General features: G+C 57.6%; 2 protein-coding genes across 2 annotated transcripts in view; both read left to right on the plus strand.

Annotated features, from left to right (window-relative positions):
- MAST3 (microtubule associated serine/threonine kinase 3) overlaps positions 1–7,479 on the plus strand; it is a 23,294-nt gene extending 15,815 nt beyond the window's left edge. The window contains exons 19-26 of the mRNA XM_007461039.1: positions 2,064–2,210; positions 2,748–2,992; positions 3,447–3,653; positions 4,160–4,386; positions 4,821–4,943; positions 5,552–5,688; positions 5,798–5,979; positions 6,947–7,479. Coding sequence (XP_007461101.1) covers positions 2,064–2,210; positions 2,748–2,992; positions 3,447–3,653; positions 4,160–4,386; positions 4,821–4,943; positions 5,552–5,688; positions 5,798–5,979; positions 6,947–7,479 — 1,801 coding nt within the window. The remainder of the gene's footprint in view (positions 1–2,063; positions 2,211–2,747; positions 2,993–3,446; positions 3,654–4,159; positions 4,387–4,820; positions 4,944–5,551; positions 5,689–5,797; positions 5,980–6,946) is intronic.
- Positions 7,480–12,692: 5,213 nt separating this feature from the next.
- PIK3R2 (phosphoinositide-3-kinase regulatory subunit 2) overlaps positions 12,693–19,985 on the plus strand; it is a 9,226-nt gene continuing 1,933 nt past the window's right edge. Inside the window, exons 1-12 of the mRNA XM_007461040.1 lie at positions 12,693–13,014; positions 15,938–16,030; positions 16,376–16,417; positions 16,526–16,657; positions 16,748–16,958; positions 17,469–17,554; positions 17,701–17,809; positions 17,899–17,997; positions 18,146–18,326; positions 18,429–18,554; positions 19,601–19,743; positions 19,975–19,985. The exon at positions 19,975–19,985 is cut by the window's right edge and continues 169 nt beyond it. Coding sequence (XP_007461102.1) covers positions 12,693–13,014; positions 15,938–16,030; positions 16,376–16,417; positions 16,526–16,657; positions 16,748–16,958; positions 17,469–17,554; positions 17,701–17,809; positions 17,899–17,997; positions 18,146–18,326; positions 18,429–18,554; positions 19,601–19,743; positions 19,975–19,985 — 1,555 coding nt within the window. The remainder of the gene's footprint in view (positions 13,015–15,937; positions 16,031–16,375; positions 16,418–16,525; positions 16,658–16,747; positions 16,959–17,468; positions 17,555–17,700; positions 17,810–17,898; positions 17,998–18,145; positions 18,327–18,428; positions 18,555–19,600; positions 19,744–19,974) is intronic.

Genomic DNA, 19,985 nt, shown 5'->3' on the forward strand with positions numbered 1-19,985 from the left:
GCCTGGGCCCTGGATGTAGCTAGTGCTCAGGAAACAGGGCAAGATGTTTAGGGTTTTTTTTTCTTTTTTTTATTGTAGTGAAATACATGTAGCATAAAATAGGCTATTTTAGCTATTTTAAACTGTACATACAATTCAATGACATTTAGTACATTCACAGTGTTGTGCAACCATCACCTGTATCTAGTTCCAGAACATTTCCATCATCCCCAAAGGGCAACCTTGTACCCGGCTGCAGTCACTCCTCGTTTCCCCCTCCCCCGCTCCCCAGCAACCACTAATCTGCTTTCTGTCTCTATGCATTTACCTGTTCTGGACATTTCACATACATAGAATCATACGCTATGTGGGACCACTGGGGAATTCCCTGTGTCTGGCTTAAGGTTGATCCACATGGTAGCATGTGTCAGTGCTTCATTCCTTGTTATGGCTGAATAATATTCCATTGTATGGTTGGACCATATTTTGTTTTATCCACTCATCAGTTGATGGACGTTTGGGTTGTTTCCACTTTGGGGCAATTGTGAATAGACCTGCTATGCTGGGTGTTATATTATAGCCTCATCAGCTTAATTTGAGTTCCTTCCTTTGTTTATAATTTGATTTAAAAACCTGCACTGCTTATGGGTCTGGGCCCCAGGCAGGAAACCCCAGCTGTGGCCCCTTGGTAGCCAGGCCGCTCTGAGCCTCAGTTTCTCCACCTGTACAGTGGGCTAAAGACTCTACGTCTTGGGCTTCCCTGGTGGCGCAGTGGTTGAGAATCCGCCTGCCGATGCAGGGGACACGGGTTCGTGCCCCGGTCCGGGAAGATCCCACATGCCGCGGGGCGGCTGGGCCCGTGAGCCTTGGCCGCTGAGCCTGCGCGTCCGGAGCCTGTGCTCCGCAATGGGAGAGGCCACAGCAGTGAGAGGCCCACGTACCGAAAAAAGAAAAAAAAAAAAGACTGTACGTCTTTAGAGATGTGGTAAGTAAGCATCTGAGGAAGTGACTCAGGGAAGTGTCAGGCATGTAGGAAACACTCAAATAAGCCGTCCCCCACAAATGCGGTTGTTGTTACTGTTTTTTTGTTTCTGTTTTTTTTTTATGATGTGGACCATTTTTTTTTTTCAGGTACTATCTGAATTTATTGAAGGGCTTCTTAATCTAGGGTTTGTGAACTTGCATGGGAATAAATTACATCTTTATTTTCACTAATCTCTAACTGAAATTTGGCATGTTTTCCAATTGTAATATAAGCAACAAATCACAGCAATAGCATGACCTTGACTTTGTCACCAATACAAATCATGGATTTTTCACGTCACGCTGGAGTCGTTGTAAAATATCTTTCAAGTTCAAAACCACTTCAAAATTATGGTACTTATGAGACCTGCTAGATCTTGTTATTTAATGCATTGCTAAAGAGCCACGTATAGTACCATATTGCTGGTTTAAAAAATATTCTAATATTATTTTAATATAATCAGCCTCACTTGCAACCTGACCTATTTCATTTGATGCATTTAAAAATACTACTCTGAGGGCTTCCCAGGTGGCACAGTGGTTGCAAGTCCATCTGCTGATGCAGGGGACACGGGTTCGTGCCCCGGTCCGGGAAGATCCCACATGCCGCAGAGCGGCTGGGCCCGTGAGCCTTGGCCGCTGAGCCTGCGCGTCTGGAGCCTGTGCTCCGCAGCGGGAGAGGCCACAGCAGTGAGAGGCCCGCGAACCGCAAAAAAAAAAAAAAAATACTACTCTGAGAAGAGGTCTGTAGGTGTCACCAGTTTGCCAAAGGGGCTCATGTACAGAAATCCATGCTTGTCATGATGGTAGCAGCTCCTTCCTCAGAAGCCTCAAGGTCCAGAGCTCTGCCCAGAACTCCCCTTCGGATGTGGACCATTTTTTAAAGTCTTTATTGAATTTGTTTCGATATTGCTTCTGTTTTCTGTTTTGGTTTTTTGGCTGCGAGGCATGTGGGATCTCAGCTCCCTGACCAGGGATCGAACCCACACCCCCTGCGTTGGAAGGCGAAGTCTTAACCACTGGACTGCCAGGGAAGTCCCGTTACTGTTATTTTTAATTGCTTCCCAGGTCTACAGCAGCTCTGAGTTCCTGGCCGCCCAGCCCACTCCAACCTTTGCTGAACGGAGCTTCAGTGAGGACCGGGAGGAAGGGTGGGAGCGCAGCAGTGAGGGGGACTATGGGCGCCGGCTGAGCACCACCGAGGTCCGGTAGGTGGGCTGGGGAGTATAAGCAGATCCAGCTTCCAAACCTGCTGAGAGGTGGAGCCACAAAGTCTTAACATTGGAAAGAGCTTCCCAGTGGCCCAGTAGAAAAGGGTAAAACATATTGGCCAGCCTGTCGACCCCTGCCAACCTGTCCCCTATCATCACTCCCTTTGGCTTTGCATTCCTAACCACACTAAACCTAAAGCAGCCATGTACCATCACACTGCTAGGCTTTTGCTTGTGCTGTTTCCTCTGCCCAGAATACCCTTTGCTCATGAAGCCCCTTTCATCTTTCAGTGTCCAAACTCACAGAAATAATCAACGTCTGCTAGAGGATGGGCATTGGAAGCTGGGTTTTAAAAACTGAATAGGAGTTTTCTGGGCAGTCACAGAGGACAGAGCAGGCAGAGGGAACTCACCTTATATTTACAAATTACTTCTGACTCTAGGCTGAGAGTTAAGGTACGGTCACTAGGGGAGACTGGGTGTCCTGGGGTGAGGGCACCTGGCAGGTGTGACTCAGGCTCTTCCCTGCTACAGGCTCAGGTCCTGCACATCCTCCGGTTCCTCCTGCCACTTATCCTTTTCCCAGCCTGAGCGGGGCCCTAGCCCATCTTTCCTGAACACCATCAACCTGGACACGATGCCCAAATTTGCCTTCTCATCAGAGGATGAGGGAGTCGGCCCAGCTCCTGTGGGCCCCAAAAGGCCCGTCTTCATTCTAGGGGAGCCCGACCCACCCCCAGCAGCCACCTCAGTGATGCCCAAGCCCTCAAGCCTTTCTGGTAGGTGGAATCCAGGGTGGGAGGGATGGTGTCATGGAGAGTTTCCCACAGGAGGGACTATTTGAGATGGGTTTTGAAGGATGAGTAGGAGTTCTCTAGAGACAACATTCACTTGTGTAACAAAGGCCTCAGTCTGAGGGTGATACCCCCCAGCTTCATTGGATTAGGATGGGAGAGAGGAATTGAACTGGGGAGCTCCAAGAGTGGGAGTTAGGGATCTGACTGGGGTGAGGGGAAGGCTTCTTGAAGTAGGGGACTTGAAGAGTGGAGCTCCCCAGGGAGAGCAGTGAAAGAAAGGTGTGCAGGAAGAGGGAATGCCTGAACAAAGGCCAGGAGGCTGGGCTGTGTACACACCGACCAGGGAGGAAGGGGCTTTGCCTTCTGAGGGCAGAAGGGCCAAGTGGTGAGATGGGGGAGGGGCAGACTGACCCCCCAACCCTGCTGATACCCGTAGCTGACACAGCTGCCCTCAGCCACGCGCGCCTACGAAGCAACAGCACCGGTGCACGACACTCTACGCCGAGGGCCCTGGATGCCGGCCGGGGCCGCCGCCTTGGGGGCCCGAGAGACTCAGCCCCTGAGAAATCCAGGACCTCCCCCAGCGGGGGTCGCGTGCCCAAGTCAGCCTCAGTGTCTGCCCTGTCGCTCATCATCACGGCAGGTGACGCCCATGGCCCAGCCTCATCTTTGCTTGTCTGTCCATGTCCATTTTAACCACGGAGTAGGGGCTGCTTTGGCCAACGGGAGCTGGAGGGGGTCCCTCCAGGTGATGTGTCCCCGGGCACAAAGCTCCCAGGGCTGCTCTTCGGGGCTGAGCCCAGGAGATAGGAAGCAGCTGGGGAACTGGCATTCCGGGCAGTGGGCACTACATGTGCAAAGGCCTGGAGGGGAAGGGGGAGGGTGTCTGGGGCATTGGAGTGGCAGCAAAGCAGCCAGAGTGATCAGTGTGGGGACTTCCCTGGTGGTCCAGTGGTTAAGACTCTGAGCTTCCACTGCAGGGGCACAGGTTCGATCCCTGGTCCGGGAACTAAGATCCCACATCCTGCGCCGTTCGGCCAAAAAACAAAAACAGAAACAAACTGACTGATCGGTGTGGAGGGAGGGGAAGGTGCCTTGTGAGGGGACCCACAAGGGAGTGACCCCCCTCCCTGAACCTCATCCCTGCAGATGACGGTAGCGGCGGCCCCCTCATGAGCCCCCTGTCCCCACGCTCGCTGTCCTCAAACCCGTCGTCCCGCGACTCCTCTCCAAGCCGAGACCCTTCCCCCGTGTGTGGCAGCCTGCGGCCCCCCATTGTCATCCACAGCTCGGGCAAGAAGTACGGCTTCAGCCTACGGGCAATCCGCGTCTACATGGGTGACAGTGACATCTACACCGTGCACCATGTCGTGTGGGTGAGTTGACCCTGGGATGGGCGGGAACAGCCAGACCTGGTTTGAGTCGCAGCTCTGCCCTGGCAAGGCGCTTCCCTTTTGGAGCTGCATTTGTTAGTCTTGGAAAGCAAGCGAGTACTCATTGCCTATGAGGTTTTGGAGCCCAGGGCAGGGAACTGATGCCACCTGTGTCTTAATGGTCCTTGTCAGTTATGGGGAGAGGACTGGGCAAGAGGGATGGAGACCTCAAGTGGGCACAAAGCTCCCGCACAGTGTTTTGTCCTCCCTCCCCCAGCCCAGGACCTGTCCCCTCCCTACTGGTCTCTGAAAGGTCTGGGAAACCAGGCAGTGTGAAAGGCAGCAGCTTGCTGGGGGCCTGTAGCTGACTCAGCTGGGCTGGGGTCTCTAGCTCTGGGGCCCAGGGCACTGACCCCGCCATCTGCCCCCACCCCCAGAGTGTGGAGGAGGGAAGCCCTGCCCAGGAGGCAGGCCTGCGGGCCGGGGACCTCATCACCCACATCAACGGGGAGTCGGTCCTGGGGCTGGTGCACATGGACGTCGTGGAGCTACTGCTGAAGGTGCAGGCCCCCGACCCCACCCCTGCCTCCACCCCAGAGCCTCCACCCCTGTCCATCCTCAGGGCCCCTGGATCTCCCAACACTGCCCACCCTCTGGGCTGCTCCTCTGGCCTGCTCCCGATTCTGTGTGGTTCCCCCAGTCCAACCATACCACTCCACATTCGGCCCTGCATGCCCCGTCCCCTCTGCCTCAGAGCCACTCCTCCAGGAAGCCCTTCCTGCCCCCTGGGTGCCCCTTCTCCTGACCTTCCCTCTGGCCCACCCTGACTCTGTGGGGCTGGAGGTATCTGTACCGTCTTGGCCTCCTGCCTCCCCTCAGACCAAGGGTCCTCAGGGGCTGAGGCCTAGAGGCGGGGAGGTGGACACAGGTGAGAAGGCAGACCCCTAGTTGGAAAGCTCCTGGGACCAGTGGGTGGGTAGATGGCTCATTGGTTGGATGGACAGATGGCAGACATCCATCTCTGGCCCAGTGAGTGGTGGGGTCATTAGGTAAGAAGCGGGTGGTTAGGATCCGGGGCTTCCAATGGATGAGTAGATGGGTGGGTGGGAGCATGGACAGCTCGTTGGATGGAAGGCACACAGGCGACCCCTTGCCATCCCTCCTGCAGAGTGGCAACAAGATCGCCCTTCGGACCACGCCCCTGGAGAACACCTCCATCAAGGTGGGCCCTGCACGGAAGAATGTGACCAAGGGCCGCATGGCACGCAGGAACAAGCGCAGCCGAAGGCGGGAGACGCAGGAGCGGTGAGCGGCCCGGCTGCCGGGGAGGGTTGATGCAGGACCTGTGGCACATTTGGGCGGCCCGGGCCACTGGGGGCAGGGGTCCTGAAGAATCTGGGTTCCTAACCCCCAGGCGGAAGTCACTCTTCAAGAAGATCTCAAAACAGTCGTCCGTGCTGCACACCAGCCGCAGCTTCTCTTCCGGCCTCCACCACTCCCTGTCATCCAGCGAGAGCCTCCCGGGCTCACCCACCCACAGCCTCTCCCCCAGCCCCACCACGCCCTGCTGCAGCCCGGCTCCTGATGCCCCAACAGGTGGGTGCACCCCCAGGACTACCCTGGGAAGAACGGCCCCTTAGGGCTGCGGTGGTCAGCCCAGCGGGGGAGTGAGCAGAGTTGGGAGGCTGGAATGACCTGATGTGTGACAGCCTCAGAGGCAGTCTGGGATGGGCAGGGAAGGTTGTGCCCAGCAGAAGGAACATCATGAACAAAGGGGATCCAGACAGGAGAGATGTGAAAGCTAGAGGGAAGCTAGGGAGAGGGGATTGGGGAATGGATCAAGCCAAAGAGCTGGGCTTAAATTGGGGGGCAGTAGGGAGCCATGGAGGGTGAGCCAGAGAGGGCATGGAAAGATTGTTCTGGAGCAGGAAAGGATGGTGACTTGGCCCAGCCCTGAGGGTCCCCAGTCTGTGAGAGACAGCCAGAGATGGACACCCCTAGTCCCACTGGGTTAGCATCAGACTAGAGAGACAGTCTGGGGCAATCCACAGAGGCAGGGAAGGCCTCCTGGAGGAGAGCCACCAGGAAGCCCTCCCTGCCTCTGGGGACCCCAACTGCTGTCTCTCCCTCTGGCCTACCCTGACCTCATGGGGCTGGGGGTATCTGTGCCCTCTTTGTCGTTCTCAGATCAGGCATCCTCAGGGGCTGAGGCCTAGGGGTGGGGAGTGGACACAGGCAGAGGCAGGGCCCTTACTGGATAACTTCTAGAACCAGTGGGTGGATGGCTCATGGGATGGATAGATGGACGGTGGGCAGGTACCTTTGGCTGAATGGTTCAGTGGGTCATTTAAGTGAGAAGTGGGTGAAGAGGAGCTAGGGCTTTGATGGATGAGTAGGAGTCCACCAGATCTAAGCCAAAGGAAGAGCCTGTGCAAACAAAGGAAAAACCAGGCCTGATGGGTGGCCACAGGGAACAGTGTGGGCTTTTGGCAGTCAGTCTTAGGGCCCCACCTCGAGGCTGGCACATTGAGGCTGGTGGCCCTGACCCTCCCGTCACCCACAGACACAGTGTCTCCACCCAGCGCATCCCCAAGCTCCAGCAGCCCTGCATCTCCGGCTGCCACTGGCCACACCCGACCCAGCTCCCTGCATGGCCTGGCCACCAAGCTTGGGCCACCCCGCCCCAAAGCCGGCCGCCGCAAGTCCACCAGCAGCATCCCGCCCTCCCCGCTGGCCTGCCCACCCGTGCCAGCGCCCCCACCCCGCTCACCCTCGCCTCTGCCAGGGCACCCGCCTGCACCTGCCCGGTCCCCAAGGCTGCGCCGAGGCCAGTCGGCTGACAAGCTGGGTGCAGGTGAGCGGCTCGACGGGGAGCTGGGGCGCCGCAGCCGCGGGCCGGACTCCGAACTGGTGGTCATGCGACGGCTGCATCTGTCTGAGCGCCGAGACTCATTCAAGAAGCAGGAGGCTGTGCAGGAGGTGAGCTTTGATGAACCACCTGAGGAGGCCACTGGGCCACCCACCTTGGTGCCGCAGATTGCCGTGGAGGGCGCTGAGGCTGTGCCAGGAGCCCTTGGACCCTCTGAGAAAGACTAATCCCTCCTACCTAGCCCCTCCCTGGCCTGGAAGTCAACGCATTTTTTGTAGAATGTGTTTTACATAAATTGACACCTGGATGGAGACTGATCCACCAGCCTCTGACACCTGGAAGATGAGAAGCAATCGCGTTTCTTGCTGGAAGGTGCCTCCCTCATGTTCTGGAGCCGATCAATCAGGGGGCCATAGGGGCAGGCAAGGGAGACTAGGGTGGCATTGTAAATAGCAGCAAATCCCTGCAGCTAATTTATTACGTTTTATAAGCGCAAGCCAGACTGAGCTGCCACTGTTAAGGCGGCTGCCCAGGTCTTGTCCCATGCAGTTGGGACCCATCTGTAGACCCTGCCCCCCGGGCTGAGAAGGAAGCACTTTGGACAAGTCAACGTGTATTCGTGTTTTATGGTTTTTCTGTACTTTTAAAGTTTTTTTGTGTTACTTGATCCCATCCCTGACTCAAGACCCGCAGATTTGAAGGGATGCAGCCAAGCTTACCTGTCCAGGCCCAGTTTGGATGACTTGGAGATTCCGTAAACAATTCCTCTCCACCACAAAACAAAGTAATCTTGATGATGGACTGGATTCTGAAGGCTACTTCCTACCATCATAGCCTCCGTCCCTAGGCCAGCCATGCTAGAGTCTGCCTCCAGTCCTATAGGCTTAGGAGGTGTGGGAACTGGGGCTTTGATATATGAGTAGAAGTTCACCAGATCTAGGCAGAGGGGTCACCTGCGTCACAAGCAGATACTGATGCCCCAGAAGGCAGAGGCCTCAAAGGACACTGCCAGGGTAGGAGAAGACCTGGACAAGATTTTTTGTATTTGATGCCTACCAGGGTGAGAACTTGGCCATGATGTGTCTGAAACAGCCCCTGGGGGGTGCCCTCGATATGCCAGAGCCTTGGAGGGCTGAAATTCGAGTGAGAAAAATCCAACTGGGGGGCAGTGAGGCCCAAGTTGGAATCTTGGCTTCACTGTTTGGCTCTGGGAAAATGACTTCCCCACTCTGTGCCTCAGTTTCCTTGTGTTTACAAAACAAATCCCAATGACTATTAAGCACCTACTGTATGCCAAGCGCTTTTACTTGTGGCTTTTCCCTCAGCCAACCTTGAGAAGGCTGGAGGTGGTGTCGTCATCCCCATTTTACAGACAAATAACTAAGGCCTGGCAAGGCGTGGAGATTTGCCCCCACCATTGCCTGGAAAGAGTCATGCAGCCAGGCCCTGTCCTGGGCATTGTAGTCAAGGGAGCTGGAATGGAGAATCTGTTGTCAGATACAGCCGACTCCAGCTCCAGCTCTCTCCCCTGTAATGCTGTGTGACCCACTGGGCATCTCAGAGTCTCCATTTCCCATTCAGAGGTGACCAGCAAGATCACCATACCCCACAGTGGTGAGGGCACTTTCCAGGCACTGCAGCCCACTCTGTGTTCTCTCTGGAGACATCCGTGTAGCACTGCCTGGTGTTGGAACTAGATCAAGGCTGTGCATGACTTGCTCCCGCCTTCCATCCTGGAGCTGACGGTGAATAAAAGCCCACATTTACAAAGAAGAGGTCCAATGTCTGGATTTGTGAGGGGCCAAGAAAAGGTTAAGGGAAGAGTGGGGTGGGAGGCGGGATGAAAACAGACCCTTGGCTCGAAATCACTTGAAGTGGGTTTTATTTGTTTGTTTGGCGGTACGCGGGCCAGGCTCCGGACGCACAAGCTCAGCGGCCGTGGCTCACGGGTCCAGCCGCTCTGCGGCATGTGGGATCTTCCCAGACCGGGGCACGAACCCATGTTCCCTGCATCGGCAGGCAGACTCTCAACCACTGCGCCGCCAGAGAAGCCCTTGAAGTGGGCTTTGAAGGCTGCTGGGAATTCACTGTTGAGATTCTGCCTGATGCCTTCTCTGGTCCTGGCCTCCTGCTGCCCTCTCTGAATTGAGTACCCATCATGGTCTCTGTCCTTAGAAGCTTCATCCAGACACCCGTCTGGGGCCGTGAAGCTGTGTTAATAAATAAATAAACCATCTTTGTGTCCTTTTTTAACCGGTCTTTGCTTGGGCTGTGCCCTTAAGTTCCCCTCACCATCACTGGAACCCAGCCCAGCCCGAGCGCGTTCGGTTACTTCCGAAGCGCTCCGTAGGTCGGAAACCTTTGGCCACGCCCCCTGTTTCCGAGTGTCTTCGGCTATCTTCGAAGACACTGTGTCTTCGGAAACAGTCCGCATCTGGACAGGCGTTGGGCTAGTTCTCCCTACCCGAGAGAGTTAGTTCAGCTGTTTCCGGACGCTCTGGGCTACCACGGAAACCCCGGCTTTCAACTCCGGCTCCTTCTCGGCTCTCAGCTTGTCTCCTGAAGAGCGCAGCTTTCTGTCTGAGCCACTGCCCCCAACCCTGCCGCCTCCATTTCCTGAGTTCTGGGCCACTTCACTCGCCCTCTGGAGCGTCCATGCCTCGGCATTTTCCGGAAGCTGGTGGTCGCCCCTAGATTTAAGTTCCCAGGGCCTCATTTGGGACCGAGCACCCTTGGTTCTTTCCAGAAACTTTCCGAAGTCTCGGGGCCCAGCCTCTGTTCTGCCGGTCCAGGGTGAGCGCGCTCGGTCATTTCCGGAATCGCTCGGGCATCTCTGAGTCCAGTCGAGCCTAGCCGAGCCCAGCCTCGGAATTATTCATCTGACCCGATTATGTTCGGCAGTTTCCGGAAATGATCGGCTATCTCGGGGCGCCCCACCCCCACCCCGTTACCCTCCAGTCCCGCGGGAGTACGTTCGGCTCTTTCCGGAAGCATTCGAGCGTTCCCAGGCTCTGTCTCGGCCTCATTGCACCCTCCCGGCCCGAATACGCTCGGCCATTTCCGCCGGGGGCGGGCCCGACCGTTCGGAACATCGGCGGCGGCGGAGGTGGGGATCCCGCGGCTGCGGCGACGGCGGCCGCGGTGGAGCCACGGGTCTGGCTCGGCTCTGCGTGACGGCGGCCGCGGCAGCAGCGGTGGCGGCCGCGACCAGGTAAGTCCGCGTTGGTCCGCGTGGCAGGCCGGTCTGGGGGTTCGGTCAGATGCGGGGCGCCCAGGCAGAGTGTGGGGCCACGGTGGAAGCCAGAATGCGAGCAGGGTTGCATCGGGCCCCGCGGGAATTGGGGACCGCAGGGAGCGGGAGGCCTCTGGCTCGACCTGGCTGCGTTGCAGCCTTCCCCGGACGATGGGGCGGAACGGGGGACCGTAGGCAGAGATAAGAGGTTGGAGCTGCGGCCCTGAATTGAGGGAGGCCCTGCCGGGAGTGGGGCATCGAACAGTAATGAGGGGCGCCCAGGCATTGTGTGGGGCATAGTGGGGTGCAAGACGGTAGAGGGTCGACTCCACTTCCGGCCTCTGGGCTGGGCTGCGGGGTCCACACAGGCCCGAGTGCGCGTCTGCACACGCGTGAGCGCGCAGGCCCTGAGTCCAGCCGCCAAGACCCCAGCCAGGCCTGGCCTCTCCACCCGCCTCTTGGATTTGGGGAGCGCTGGTTCCCAGGCGCGCACACCGGGGCGTGTGCAAACGTGTGCTCATCTGGGCACGGAGGCGGGCAGGCAAGCGGATTTAGGCGGTTTCCTGGACGTCCCCCTCGCTGGGCCTCAGTTTCCCCACCTGTAGAGTGGGGGTACAGGGGCCAGGGAGCGGGTAAGTTGGGGCGTCCTGGAATGTGGAGCTTGTGCTCCCTGCTTGGACACCTATTGCTGCTCCCGTGGTCGAGGGATAAAGTCTGACCCTCTGCCTGGCACTCGAGGCCCTGCGTGGTCTGCGGCTTTCTTAAAGCCACCCTGAACTCTTGGCAAACATTTCTTGCTGTCACGTCTTTGCCTGTACTATTTCCTCTGGCCAGTGCCCCCTCCTCTCCTCTGTGAGGACCCGCCCCTAGGAAAAGCACCGCCTACCACCCCCCAACCTCTCTGGAGGACTGAACCTACAGGGCTGAGATTGAGAACGTGTCTGTGTTGGGCTGTGTCTCCCTGAGACTGGTGGCTCGTAAGGAGTGATCATTGCCCCTGCATCCAGCAGCCTCCCTCTTGGCAGTCGTAGTGCCCTCCTTCCCTCCACCCTTTACTGGCTCCATGTCTACCCTGGGGCTAAGGACCTCTTGGCCTCCCACCATCTCCCTTCTGTTTTGAGTACCTACTGTGGGCACCAAACTGAGCAATGTCTGGACACCGCCCCCCCCATTCCCTCCTCCCCTGCAGAGATCAGAGATCCATTTGTTTGGACTCACCTCTAGGCCTTTGCCTGTGCTGGGGCCTCTGCTTGGACCTCCTTTCCTACCGCCTTTTGCCCCTGGTGCCTCCTTCTGTGCTCAGCTGGCCCAGTCTCTCCTCCGGGCTCTCACAGCACTCTGAGCATCACCCATTACACCCTACCCACTCTGGGTATAACTATCTGTCACGTGGCTGCTGCCTCCTCTCATCTATCCTGGGCCTTGTGAAGTTGCACGGATCTGAGTTTTTGAGTCCTGGCATCCTGGCCCATTGAGTTGTCCAACAAAGACCTCCCTGCTCTGAGCCTCAGATTCCCCATCTCTAACAGGGATGATGAAGAGCTTGTTTACTGAGCATGCAATATGCCCGGGGCAGATTCTTTGGAGCTCTGCCCCCAAGAACCCCAAAGGAGGGCTATTGTTGTACCCATTTTACAGCTGGGTAAACTGAGGGGGCAGGGACTGGCCCCCTGTTACCCAGTGAGTCAGGGGATTCTAACCTGGTGTTTGGGCCCATCTCTGAGTTGGGGGTGGTGGCAGGAGTCCAAACTGGCTGATGCTGCCCTGCGCCTCTCCCCCTAGGTCGGCGTCCCGAGCCGAGCATGGTGACAGCCTGTGCCCTCGGCCCCCTCGCCTGGCGCAGCTGGAAGAGCCGCCAGCCTCGGGAGCCGATGGCTCCCCACGTGAGGGAGTGAGCGGCCCAGCCCAGCCCTACGGATTGAGGGGGGACGCAGCGGCTGAGTGACCTGAGATCACGCTGCTGCCGACCCCCTCCCACCAGTTGACGAATGGTGGACCGAGCAACGAGTGACCCTTGTCAGGGTCGTGGAACAATGGTGGGAAGCAAGGCGTGAGCATCCCCTGTGGTCACCTGTAACTTCTTGGTGGAAATAGAGGTCTGAGTCCCCAGGCCCACCCAGCGGAGCCTCCTGGCCCCCACCCCAGGCTGATGGGGCCACTGAGGCCCCAAGCAGCCACCTGACCATCCATACCCAACCCTGCCCAGCCATGGCTGGTGCCGAGGGCTTCCAATACCGTGCGTTGTACCCGTTCTGCCGGGAGCGGCCGGAGGACCTGGAGCTGCTGCCGGGCGACGTGCTGGTGGTGAGCAGGGCAGCCCTGCAGGCGCTGGGCGTGGCCGAGGGCAGCGAGCGCTGCCCACAGAGCGTGGGCTGGATGCCTGGCCTCAATGAGCGAACACGGCAGCGCGGCGACTTCCCTGGCACCTATGTTGAGTTCCTAGGGCCTGTGACCCTGGCCCGGCCTGGGCCTCGCCCACGTGGCCCACGCCCACTGCCTGCCAGGCCCCGAGATGGGCCCCCTGAGCCAGGTGAGCAACAGGTAGGGGCCCTGGCAGGGCTGGGGAAAAGGGGGAGTGCCCTCAGACCCTCAGTTTCCTCTTCTCTCCCATGAGGCAATGGTGCTTCTTCTAGGAGAGGAGGAATAAGGACATTTAGTTGGTCAGCAAGTGTTGATTACACTGCCATCAAGGGCTGGATGCTGTTCATGGCACTGGGCACCGAGTGGTGGACACAAGGCCTGGCCCTGACCTCATGGAGTTTCTGGTCCAAGAAGTGACGGGAACATGATTAGGGAATGACAGATGCTGTGAGGAAGGAGCCTCTCAGGAGAGATGGGGGTAAAGGGCTCCGGGCAGCAGGTACAGCGAGGACAAAAGCCCTGAGGTGGGAATGTCATGACGGGTTCAGGGAACAAGCCGTCAGGTGGAGCGGAGTGAGAAAAGGGGCAGGGTCCTCACCTCAAGGACTTCGTGGGATTGATTTTGAAGACAGTAGGGAGTGTCCAGTAAGATTTAGGGGCTCAATTTAGCTTTATCTTGTGGTTTGCAGATGAAGAGTGTCCTGGGAGTGGAGAATCAGGGCACTGAACATACGCTGCAATTGCTGCGTGCTGGGCTGTATGCTGGGCAGGGTGTGTGGGTTCCAACCAGGGAAACCGAGGCTCAGCTTGTGGGGAGGAGGCTGATGAGTGCTGAGCACCCAGCGTGGTCTGCTCCAACCCTCACAGCTGCCCAGTGAGGCCCTGTGTACAGATGTGGAGACCAAGGTGCAAGGGGGTTGAACCACTCGCTCAGGGGCAGTCACCCAGTGAAGGCCAAAGCTCCTGGGAGGCACCGTGGCCCCACCCGATGGCCTGCCTGGTTTTTTGCCCAAGGGACACTGATGCCCAAAGAGGGTCAAGCCAGAGTCCCACAGCTTGGGGTGGAATGGCGGGGTGCTGAGGCAGCATGGTTGCTGGCTTGGGCTTTGCAGCATCTGGCGTCTCCAGGGCCAGGGCCTGTGTCCCGCCTCGGCCTAGAGGAGCAGGAGGCGGCCTCATCCAGGCTCTCAGCCAGAATCTGCCTCTCCCCCTGGTAACAGCCGCCTCCCTCCTGTGCCTGGCCTGGGTCCAGACACCACACACATCCCCACTCTGGGCGGCCACCCAGCCCCACCCTCCAAATCTTCCAGGACTATGTGACATCGGCTAGGACCAGCCCTGTCCAGGCCTCAGTTTCCTCATCTGGAAATGGGGGATACTAGTCCTTTTGTTCAAGCCCTGACCCTCTGGGATCCTGGGACCACCAGGCAGCAGGCTGCAGCTGCCTGCCTTCCCTCCATTCAACTCCACGCAGGGAGCTGCATGCCGAACCCTGATGTCACCTGCGCCCCCGTCTGGCTGTGCACCCACGGGGAGGTTGCTCCTTCCCTGAGCCTCAGTTCCTCATCTGTAAAATGGGGATAATGCCTATTCTGATGGGACCTCCCTCCATGCTTTGCAAACTGGTCACAGGCAAATTTCAAAGTTGAATTTCAGAGCCCCCTTACCAGCTGGGATGTCACCCACCTCTCCTTGTTCCCTCACTTTTTTTTTTTTTTTTTCATTTTCGACACAGCTGGGCCTTTCTTCAGCTCAAGGCACCACCTGGCCCATCATTCAGGGAGGCCCCACAGGCCCCGGCTTGCTCCTGCTGTGTGCCAGGGCGTCCCCGCCAAGGGCCAAAGCTGCATCAAATGGTGGCCGTGCAGGCAGTGTGCGCCTGAGCACAAAAGGCTAGGTGGGGCAGAAACATGGGGCTGGGGGTGGGGTGGGGTTGGGACATGGAAGGAGGTCAGCATTTTTAAAAGGCGGGAATTTTTTTTTTTTTTTTAAGCAAAATGACTTAGAAAATGGAGAAAGGTCCTTGGAATGAGGTGTTCTGATCCAGCTGGGATATTTTTCTTTTACTCTCTTCAGCCACTTTGTTGTTCCCACTGAGAAAGGAGAGATGATTTCATCGACCAGTTTCTCAGTTGAGGAATCTGAGGCACAGAGAGAGTGGGTCCTGTGCCTGAGGTTGCACAGCAAGCAATGGCAGAGCCCTAAACCTGCCATATGAGTGTCCTGTGGCAGAGCCCTAAACCTGCTGTATGAGTGTCCTGTGGCTGCTGTAATGAACTACCATAAACTGGTGGCTTCAAACAACAGGAGTTTATTCTCTCATGGTTCTGGAGACCAGAAGTCCAAAATCAAGGTGTGGGCAGGGCTGTGCTCTGTCCAGAGGCTTTAGGGGAGGATCTTTCCTTGCTTCGTCCAGCTTCTGGGGGCTCCAGGTGTACCTTGGCTTGTGGCCACATCACCCCAACCTCTGCCTCTCTCTTCATATGGTCTTCTCTTATTGTTTTTGTTTTTGTTTTTGCGGTACGCGGGCCTCTCACTGCTGTGGCCTCTCCCGTTGTGGAGCACAGGCTCCGGACGTGCAGGCTCGGCGGCCATGGCTCACGGGCCCAGCTGCTCCGCGGCACGTGGGATCCTCCCGGACCGGGGCACGAACCCATGTCCCCTGCATTGGCAGGCAGACTCTCAACCACCGGGCCACCAGGGAAGCCCTGGCCTTCTCTTATAAAGACACCAGTCATTGGATTTAGGGATCTCATCTTGAAATCCTTACCTAAATTATATCCGCAAAGACCCTATTTCCAAGTAAGGTCACAGTCACAGGTACCAGAGATTAGGAAGTGGACCTAGCATTTGGGAGGACACTCGTCAGCCAACTATATCTGTCCTCTGTAGTTGGGTGAGTTGATATTTTAACCTAGAAAATCGTTTCCCACTAATTCAGCCCTCCCAGCCCCACCAGCTGGGCCTTCTGTCCCCTCCCCCGCCCCGAGTGGTGGTCCAGATGCCAGGCACTTGGGCTGAGATGCAGCAGGCAAAGAGAGGGGCCAGGGTCCTTCTAGGGACCCTGCCAACATTCTGTCCCCTCCTGCCAGGCCTCACACTCCCTGACCTATCCGAGCAGTTCTCCCCGCCTGATGTGGCTCCCCCTATCCTGGTGAAACTTGTGGAGGCCATTGAGCGGACAGGTGAGCCTCGGCCTGGCTGCAACCCCTGGATTCTGCTTGCTTGCCTCTGGTGATGGGCAACTCATCTCCTTCACAGGGCTGCTGGGCTCACTCTGTATGGGAAGTGGCTGAGTCTGGATGTTCTGGGCCTCCATATTGAGTTGGGGAAGGAGTAACTCCCAGGGGAATGTAGACCCCATCATTGCATGTGCCGTGCCCTCTGCCACCATTTTCCTCCCCTCCCCCTCTTCTTACCTCTGGGAGGTTAGTAGCCACCCCAGACCCCACACGGGGGTCGAGGCAGCATTTGAGAGCTGGCCTTGCCACGTGGGGTGGCACTGACCTACCCCATCCCCTTCCCCACAGGGCTAGACAGCTACAGGCCTGAGGCACCTGCCGCGCGCACAGGTGAGGGAAAGCTTCAGTGGGCAAGAGTGGGAGAGGAACCTGCCCTGGACGGATGATGTCCCCTCCCTGTACCCGCCTTGGATCGATGTATCCCCCTTGCACCCGCAGACTGGTCGCTGAACGATATGGAGCAGTGGGACGCTGCAGCCCTAACAGATGGCGTGAAGGGCTTCCTGCTGGCGCTGCCCGCACCCCTTGTGACACCCGAGGCCGCGTCTGAGGCACACAGAGCCCTGCGGGGTGAGTCTGGCAGGAATCCCGGACTGGGGAGGGCGCTGGGGCGTGCGGGTGCTGGCCCTGGCTCACCCTCCCCTGGCCGTCTGTCCACAGAGGCCGCGGGGCCCGTGGGGCCGGTGCTGGAGCCCCCGACGCTGCCGCTGCACAGCGTGCTCACACTGCGCTTCCTGCTCCAGCACCTGGGCCGGGTGGCCCGGCGCGCCCCAGCCCTGGGCCCAGCTGTGCGTGCCCTGAGCGCCGCCTTTGGGCCGCTGCTGCTGCGGGCGCCGTCGCCTTCGCCGCCGCCAGGGGGCGCGCCCGACGGGTAAGAGGCCGGGGCTGGGGAGGCGGGGCTGAGCCGGAGCAAAAAGGGGTGGGGCTTTAGATGGAGGAAGGGCTGGAGACGTAGCCAGGTCTAGGCGATGAGAAGGGAGTGTGGACGGGGCCCAGCGGGGGAAGAGGCCAGAGCTGTCGTGATGGGCGAGCTAGGAAAGATAACAAGGGGTGGGACTTGAGGTCCAGGAAGACTCCAGCAGGGCTGGGGACAAGGCGATGGGGCCTAGACCGGAGGGCCGGCACTTGGGTGGTGTCTGTACCTTCCTTCGTATGCTGACTCCTGTTGTCACATGCTGACTCCTGTTTGTTGTGTGAATACTTACTGGGAGTTAACTGCATATACATAAACAGTAGTGGGCCTCCCACACCAGCCTGCGCCACCTGTACTTCTTCCCCTCGCATGCTTTCACATAGACCCCCCGCCAGACGCACAAGCACATTCAGGGCCCTGTGCACACCAGGCCCTACCCAGCACTCACGACACGTCCCTTCCCCCTAGGACTGAGGCCACCCCCGACTTCCCTGCGCTACTAGTGGAGAAGTTGCTTCAGGAACATCTGGAGGAACAGGAGATTACACCCCCAGGTGACCTCCGCCCCCTTGTATTAGCTCCTATTGTTGGGGACCAAGAATGACTGGAGCCCTGCCATTATCGGCAGGCTTGGTTGCAGTGGGAGCTGGCCGTGGTATACAATTGGTGCTCAGTGTGCGTTTGTTTCCCTGTCCCCCAGCACTGCCGCCAAAACCCCCCAAGGCAAAGCCAGCCCCCACAGGCCTGGCCAATGGGGGCAACCCGCCCTCCCTGCAGGATGCTGAGTGGTACTGGGGTGACATCTCCAGGTAGGGTTGTGGGGTGGAGCCACATGGTGGGCAAAGCCTGAGGGGTTGGGTCTCCCAGTGGGCAGCCCCAGTCCTGGCTGTCTCCACAGGGAGGAGGTAAATGAGAAACTGCGGGACACACCTGATGGCACCTTTCTGGTCCGAGATGCATCTAGCAAGATCCAGGGGGAGTACACGCTGACCCTCAGGTGGGGGCCTGTCCCTTCAGGGAGACCAGGGGTGAGCGGTGTGAGGGAGAACACCCGGGTCAGAGGACTGGGGGTTGCACAGCCAGTGGGACGTTGCTGGGTCTGCGGATGCTGCTGGTTGCTGACACCCCCTCTCACCCGCCCCTAGGAAAGGTGGGAACAACAAGCTGATCAAGGTCTTCCACCGAGACGGGCACTACGGCTTTTCGGAGCCACTCACCTTCTGCTCTGTTGTGGACCTCATCACCCACTACCGCCACGAGTCGCTGGCTCAGTACAACGCCAAGCTGGACACGCGGCTCCTCTACCCGGTGTCCAAGTACCAGCAGGTGCAGGGCTGGGGTGGGAGCTGGGGGCGGGGGTGGGTGGTGCCTGGCCGGCCCTGGGCCTGTTTCCCAGGTAGCTTCCCTGACGGCACCGGGTATCCCCAGGACCAGATCGTCAAGGAGGACAGTGTGGAAGCAGTGGGCGCCCAGCTCAAGGTCTACCACCAGCAGTACCAGGACAAGAGCCGCGAGTATGACCAGCTCTACGAGGAGTACACACGCACTTCCCAGGTACCGCGGGCCAGCACACCCCGGGAGACCCAGGCACGGAGGGGCAGTGCCAAGGCCACAGGGGCAGACGTCCACTTCTAGGTCACAGCAGGCTCTTACAACCAGGGAGCACCCTAAAAACATAGAAATCAACGTATGTGGTTCTACAAAGAACAAAAAAAACAAAACCGATGAAGAGGCACCAACCAGCCTCCCAGGAGCGGCTGAGCTGTGGGAGATGTCTTGGTTGAGCCTCTGGGCCTCAGTCTCCCCATCCGGAAACTGGAACCGTGAGTCTTAATTACTTCTCCATCCCTTTCAACCTGGATGTTATTCAAAATGATAATAACCACCTGACAAAGAGTTGCCTAAGACAAAGGGTCAGGAGGTCATGGAAAAGAGCAGTGTCTTTTAAAAACAAGGAAGTGGGGGGAGGTTTTATTACTCAAGGACTGTGTTAATAAATTTCTTTTGTAAGTTGAGATGCAACTTACTCAGATAGAACATCCCATCTCGAGCGGGGAATTTCTCTGTCTCCCCTGTAGTCCCTGAGCAATTTCTGTCTTGTCCCCTTTCTAGTGATGGGTCACCTGAGGTTCTAAGTGGACAAGATACCTGTCTGGGATCAATTAGGAACATCATGACCGTGGAAATGGCTTAGGCCCCCTGAGCCTCAGTTTCCCCATTAATAGTTCTGACTTTGTAGGAGGCTCTTGGGAGGTTTTATGAGATGATGCATGGAAGGTGCTTGGTGCAGCATCTACTCTGAGAAGGAGCCCCATGAATTGTAGCAACTAGATTTATCATTAATTCTCAGCCGTGCTCACAGACCCAGGTATTTTTTAAGGTGCCTAAAGGAGGATCTAAAGAAAGAGGGGGTTTGGGGAGTGTGGGGTTTGAAGGCTGAATAGGAGTTCGTTTGGTGAAGGAGGGGCTAGAGGAACAATGCACGTGGTGGAGGGAACAGCTTGAGCAAAGTCTCCATATCAGGTTGGGATCTGCCTTTATCCCTCACGAGGGACTTGCAGGGAGTCCCAGGAGGTGCTCAGATTTACCCCCTCCTCCAGGAACTGCAGATGAAGCGCACAGCCATTGAGGCCTTCAATGAGACTATCAAGATCTTTGAAGAGCAGGGCCAGACACAGGAGAAGTGCAGCAAGGAATATCTGGAGCGCTTCCGGCGTGAGGGCAATGAGAAAGAGATGCAGAGGTGAGTCTGGTTCCTCTGCCCTGCCCTACCGCACCTTGATCTGACACAGCGCAAGTGGGGAAAGAAAGGAAACAGAGAGGGCAGCCTGGGTTTCAGGGGAAGAGAGGGTCAGTTGAAATGGGCTTTGAAGGATGAATAGGAGTTTGCCAGAAAGAGCAATCAGGGAAACAGCATGTCCAAAAGCTTAGATACTGGGAGCCATCTGAGGCCTCTGAGCCACTCCTCCCACAGGATCCTGCTGA

Source organism: Lipotes vexillifer, unplaced genomic scaffold, assembly GCF_000442215.2.
Source record: "Lipotes vexillifer unplaced genomic scaffold, Lipotes_vexillifer_v1.1 scaffold469, whole genome shotgun sequence".
NCBI lineage: Eukaryota > Metazoa > Chordata > Mammalia > Artiodactyla > Lipotidae > Lipotes > Lipotes vexillifer.